Below are 6081 nucleotides of genomic sequence, written 5' to 3'. Positions count from 1 at the left end.
GACTCCCTCCCAGTCCCCCCATCCTGCCAAAGCACTACCCAATGAGGACAAGGATCACAAATTGCTGAAAGCCACCAATGTCCAACTAAGCAAATACTCCAAATGAGAGGAGGTGGCTTGAGGGCCAAGAATAAAGTGATCCTTTCTTACATTTCCTGGGAGTATTTTGTTGATTTTTTTTTTCTTTACATTTAGGGGAAGGGTTTTTTTTTTTTGGGTGGGGGGGTTGGGATTGTTGTTGTCCTATACTCCTTCATTGCTACCAGTGGTGTTGGTTGCTCTTTTAGACTATAGCCCCTAACTCTCTTCGGCTCCTAACCCATTTATCTGAAGCAAAAGAAATTTTCTTGAATTTTATAAGACTAGAAGGCAAAAATATTTATTTTGAATAGATGGCCCCTGCCTGAATCATCTTATTCCCCAAGGTCCAAGCTAGGATACCCAGCGCGAGTGGGACACCCCCCACCCTTCGCTCTTTCTCCATTCCTTCCCCCCCCCTCCCCCGCCCCCCACCCCCGCGTGACTCCTCCTGCCCCAGAAGGACCAGTGGGGTTCTACAGCCCCTTCGATGACCTAGCGCTGAACTCGAGTCTCGGCGCTTTGCCCAGGTTTCCTTTATTCTTCTAGAGAATCCAGCACAGCCACACCCGCAGCATACCCGAGGCCTCCCTACGCCCCGGCTCCACTGCTACGCTACTGACGTAGCAGCTTCCACTAGCCTCTCTGCCGGGGGACGGCCCCATTCCAGATGCCCGTTTACGCCCGCGCGGTTGGCGATAGGGTTCGAGTTGCGCTCGCTGGGCAGGGAGAGATTCCTGAAAGCTGCTTACGCGGAGAGCTGGGGGAGGGCCTAGTTGCTCCGCGCAGCCTTACGCCGCTGACGCAGCGTACCCCAAGATGGCGGCTCGGTCGTCGTCGGTGGCGGCAGCGCTGGCGGAGGGGGCGGTGGCAGTGGCAGCCGTGAAGCGAACGGCAGCAACGGAGGAGGCGGTGGCGGCCGTGACGGCGGCAGCGGCGACGACGACGACGACGGGTCTGGGGCGGGAGGAATGAGGCGACCGAGGCGGGACAGCGGCAGAGCCGTGTAGCGGAGAAGCGGCTCCCTCCTCTGCTCCCTCCCGGCGCGAGCGCGCCTGGGGCCGGTCCCGGAGCGGCCTCCAGACCCGACCACGACCCGGACCCTTATCCCACCGGCGGCAGCAGCGGCCCCTCCTCCTCCTCCTCCTCTTCTTCCTCCTCTCTCCACGCCCCCCTCCTGCCCTGACCCCGCGATCCCGATCCCGGACGATGATGAAGTTCAAGTCGAACCAGACCCGGACCTACGACGGCGACGGCTACAAGAAGCGGGCCGCGTGTCTGTGCTTCCGCAACGAGACAGAGGAGGAGGTGAGAGGGAATCGGAGTACTGGGCGGGGGGCGCGCGGACTACGTGTGAGACAATAGGGACGCCTCAGACCTGGGCGGGGAGGCGGAAATGGAAACAAAAGGGGGGTGTCCCCTCTCCCCTTCCCCGACTCCTCTGGAGCGAGGGAGACAACTATTTGTGCCCCCCACTCCTATCAAGTAGACTCTGGGATATTAGAGAAGCGAGGCTGTCATTCTGGGAGAGACGTGGTGTAGGGTGGGGCAGGGCTAACTGCTGGGGGATGGAGGAGAGGGTGGGCTGGCAGCTGGGAGGTTGCGGTCCTTGTCGTCTTGCCCCAGGGCGTGGGTCCCTTTTTAAAAGGCTGAGATTTGCCCAGAGTGGAAGAAGTCTAGTCTGTGTAATTCCCTGAGGTGATGAATAAGGAAAAAAATTGTGAAGAGGAAGCAAGCCAGGAGCTAGTTGAAGAAATTATGGAGCTCCTCTGGAGAAGAAAGGGGAAATAAAGGATGTGGGAAAGTAATTTTGGAGCTGGTGGTGTAGGCTCTAATTGTCTTTTGATAAGAATGACCGAGGTCAAATGGCAGTGGCTTAATGAATGGTCTGTAGTTAACAGGTTCTTCCTGCAGCCCGAGTTTTTGAGTCATCCGGACACAGAACTATATTTGTCCGACACACTCGTTGAGTGACCACTAGGCTAGTAATTCGCTTCATTTAGCACTTGTGTAGTTTGCCTGGAGTTTGTATTGGTCATACTTCCTGGGCAAAGAAAGACTTACAAATAGTTGAGTGTTTACATGCCCAGTGGTAGTTATTTTATTACATCCAGTATACCTAAGGGAAGCCCTGGGAAGAGAGAAAGTTGGTAAAAAAGATCTTTGTGGTCTGGAAAATTTTCAGCTTTACAGTTAATCTTCAAGGCTGAAACCTGTAATCCTTTGGCTAATAATTCCTTCCTCTGCCCAAAAGTAAGGCGGCCCCTAGGGCAAAAATTGCCGAGTGGGTGAGGGTGGGATCTGAAGAGGACCGGAATGCCTTGAATTATTGATTTATTTTTAGTAGTTATATTAAGAAATCTGAGCTTCAAAAGTAGTTTCTGTGGTGATTCAGTGAATCCAGAAATAAAGAAGAGGCTTTGGAAATGTAAAATGGTCCTTTGGGGAAAGTGTTTCTTATGTACTTAATAGAATGATAAAGTTAAAGTTGAAACAATGGAGGACATTAATATTCAGTATGGTATTTTGGGGAAAGCATTCAGCATTGTGTTGAATCCTGGCAGACCTACTGGCCAATCACATCGAAATGAGGAAAGAAATCTGGGCCAATACTTGTGAAGAAAAACCATGATGAAATGATGGATTGTCTGTAGATACTATCCAGAGAAATTATAGAGAAAGTGAGAATTAAAATTAATGCCTTAAAATGTGAATTCTTATGACAATATATGTATTGTTAAGATTTTATTTCCTTACAGTAGAATCTAAGGTAATATATTCTTTGTATCTAGTCACTTGTTTAAAGGTTTCCAAAGAAAATGCATTGCAAGAGAGATTTTAAACAATGCTTTCTTGTACTCTTTTAGGACATAAAGTGGCTGTCTTAGTTTGACCAAGGCTTTGTTCTGTTTTATTATTCATATTTGTAGCTTTAGGAAACTACGTGGGATCCTAGGCTTGGGGTGGGGGTGGGGGGAAAGTTATTGAAATAATAATAGCAAATATTGCTATAATTCTTCCAACTATAAGTTAATTTTGACATGAACAATGCAAATTTTTTAGTATTATACATATATATGTTATATATGTAAACTGATTATTTGTGGTTTAAACAGAAATCCGTTATGGATAAGTTAATTTAGACTCATTTTTCCTAGTTTCTTTTGCTTAAAAATTATACTACTTAAAATACTACAATTAGTAGCAATACTTCAGTCATCTGAGATTTCTGGGATTTCAGAAGCAATAGTAATTATTTTTTCCAAGTTGATTTCTATTTTAATAATACATTTTCCACATAAGTTTTCCAAAGTTATATGATCTAAATTGTCTCTCCCTTTTTCCCCTCTCTCTTCCCAGAGCTGACAAACAATTCAATCTGGGTTATATATATTTCCATATTACTCATTTTTGTAAGTGAATACTCTTATAAAACCCACTCCACTCCCCAAATGTACCCAAATAAATAAGTGATAAATCATATGTTTTCATCTTCATTTCTACTCCCAACAGTTTTTTTCTCTGGACATGGATAGCATTCTTTTTCATAAGTCCTTAAGAATTGTCCTCGATTATTGTATTGCTGTTAATAGCAAAGTCTTTAACATTTGATCGTTCCACAATAAGCAGTAGTAATTGTTAAATGTTTAAGGGCATCCTGAAAATAAAAGTCACAAGCAATGTCACTCTCCTCTACTATTTTAATCTAAAACTTCTAAATGTATCAAAATTTATTTTAAAAGACCTAACTGAACATTGTATTATTTATACAGAATTAACTTTTTATTGATTAAATTGAGTGATTAAGTTGTTTGTGAGTCATGGTCATGGAATTTTAAAACAGTAAGTGATAAAATTAACAACCAACTTTCTTAATCTTATGTTACAGAAGAGGAATCTTAGGCCCAGGGAGGCTTCAATATGCCCAAGGAATATAGGTTTGTATTGACCTGTCCTAACGTGGGGTCCCCAACTTTGTTTGTGAAGAGTTTGTTGATCAATAAACATTTATTAAGCACCTACTGTGCCAGCCCTGTGCTAAGGGATTCAAAAAGATACAAAAGATAGTTCCTGCCCTCAAGAAGCTCACATTCTAATGGGGGAGGCAACAAGCAAACAAATGAGTACCAACAAGCTATATACAAGATAAATAAGAAATAATTAAAAGAAATGTCACTAGAGTTAAGAGGTGTTAGGAAAAGAAAGCCAGAGAAAACAGTAGGTAGAGATGAGGGAGGAGAATGGGGACAGCCAGAGAAAATGCCTAGAGTTGAGAGATGAATGTCTTGTTCCTGGAATAGCCAGGAGGTGAGTATCACACTGATCAAAGAGTTTGTGGCAGAGAATAAGGTATCAGATGATTGGAAAGGCAGGAAGGACTAGGCCACTTTTAGACATTGAGTGTCAGGCTCCCCCCCCCCCCCCCAAAAAGTGAGTGTTATGCCCCTCCCCCGTGCATTGTTAGGTTTGGGGGGGGGGGGCAATCCCATACAGGGGAGAGAGAAAGCACTTCCATTGGGCTGTTGGGCAGAGGGGCTGGGGATGTGAAAAAATGTCCTCAGGCTTGGTGGAGAGGGGTGGGGAGCAGCTCCCCTTCAGGCCCTCTGCCTTTCCAGTTAATGAACTCTGGGGGTGGAGGGAAGGCGGCCACATGCCCATAGAGAGTATTCTGCATGCCATCTTTGGCACCTGTGCCAGAGGTTCGCCATCACTGGGCTAGGTCATGAAGAGTTTTGAATGTCTAACAGAGGATTTGTATTTGATCCTGAAGAAAGTAGCAAGACACTGGAATTTATTATTATTTGTTAAATGTATTTTCCAAGGTTACGTGATTCATGTTCTCTCCCTCCCCTCTTCCCTCCCCCCTCCTGGAGCTGACAGGCAATTCCACTGGGTTATACATGTATTATCAATCAATACCTATTTCCATATTATCATTTTTGTAAGAGTAATCTTTTAAAACCAAACTCCCAAATTCAAAACCATATAAATTAGGATAGGATCAATTATGTTTTTCGTCTGCATTTCTACTCCCATAGTTGTTTCTCTTGATGTGAATAGCATTCTTTCTCATAAGTCCCTCAGGATTGTCCTGAATCATTGCATTGTTGTTAGTAGCAAAGTCTTTTACATTTGATCATCCCACAGCGTTTCAGTTTCTGTGTACAGTGTTCTCCCAGTTCTGCTCATTTCACTCCACATCAGTTCATGGATGTCTTCCCAGTTTTTATAGAAATCAAGTCATTCATTCTTTATAGTGCAGTAGTATTCCATCACCCATCATATGCCACAATTTGTTCAGCCATTCCCCAATTGAGGGAATTTTTTTGTACAGACATTTTTTTTTTGTCTCTTTGGGGTACAAACCTAGTGACACTGGAGTTTATTGATTGGGAGTGGCAATGTGATCAGGCCTGTACTTTAGGAAAGTTACTTTGGTGACTGAATGGAGAGTGAATTGAAGTGATGAAAGGCTTGAGCCAGGCAGATCCATCAGCAGGCTATTGCATTGGTCCAGATGTGAGATGCTGAAGACCTGCACCAGAATGGTGGCAGTTTTAGAAGAGAAAAAGGAGAATTTTGGAGAGATGTTGCAGAGATGATATTGACAGGCCTTAGCAACAATTTAGATGTTGTAAGAGGGAAATTAGGGTATTTTATAGATATATATTTAAAACGTGGCCGCCAGGAATCAACAGTTCAGATTGATGCCAGGAATCAACAGTTCAGATTGATGCCAGGAATCAACAGTTCAGATTGATTCCATAATTAAATCGGACCCAAGTCAGCATCAGGTTAAGGCAAGTTTATTTACAATCAGGAAGGTAAAAGTATAGGAATAAAGAGAAAGGGAGAGGCTAGTCCAGGCCAGGCCTAGACGAGAGAGGTTAAAAGGCTAAATACATGAAGCTGCAAGCCACAAGGCCCAGCAGCCCTGCTTAAGGCAGAGTTTGGAAGAGGCCTAGATAGGCCAAGGAAGTCAGCCTAACTTACCCACGTGAC

General features: G+C 44.6%; 1 protein-coding gene across 1 annotated transcript in view; it reads left to right on the top strand.

Moving 5' to 3' along the window:
• The first annotated feature begins 554 nt into the window (after positions 1-554).
• NUDT3 (nudix hydrolase 3) overlaps positions 555-6081 on the top strand; it is a 64993-nt gene continuing 59466 nt past the window's right edge. Inside the window, exon 1 of the mRNA XM_044674177.1 lies at positions 555-1386. Coding sequence (XP_044530112.1) covers positions 1288-1386 — 99 coding nt within the window. The 5' untranslated portion in view covers positions 555-1287. The remainder of the gene's footprint in view (positions 1387-6081) is intronic.

This window comes from Gracilinanus agilis, chromosome 4 (genome assembly GCF_016433145.1).
Source record: "Gracilinanus agilis isolate LMUSP501 chromosome 4, AgileGrace, whole genome shotgun sequence".
In the NCBI taxonomy this organism is placed as follows: Eukaryota; Metazoa; Chordata; class Mammalia; order Didelphimorphia; family Didelphidae; genus Gracilinanus; species Gracilinanus agilis.
This window is presented reverse-complemented; position numbering and strand designations above follow the sequence as displayed.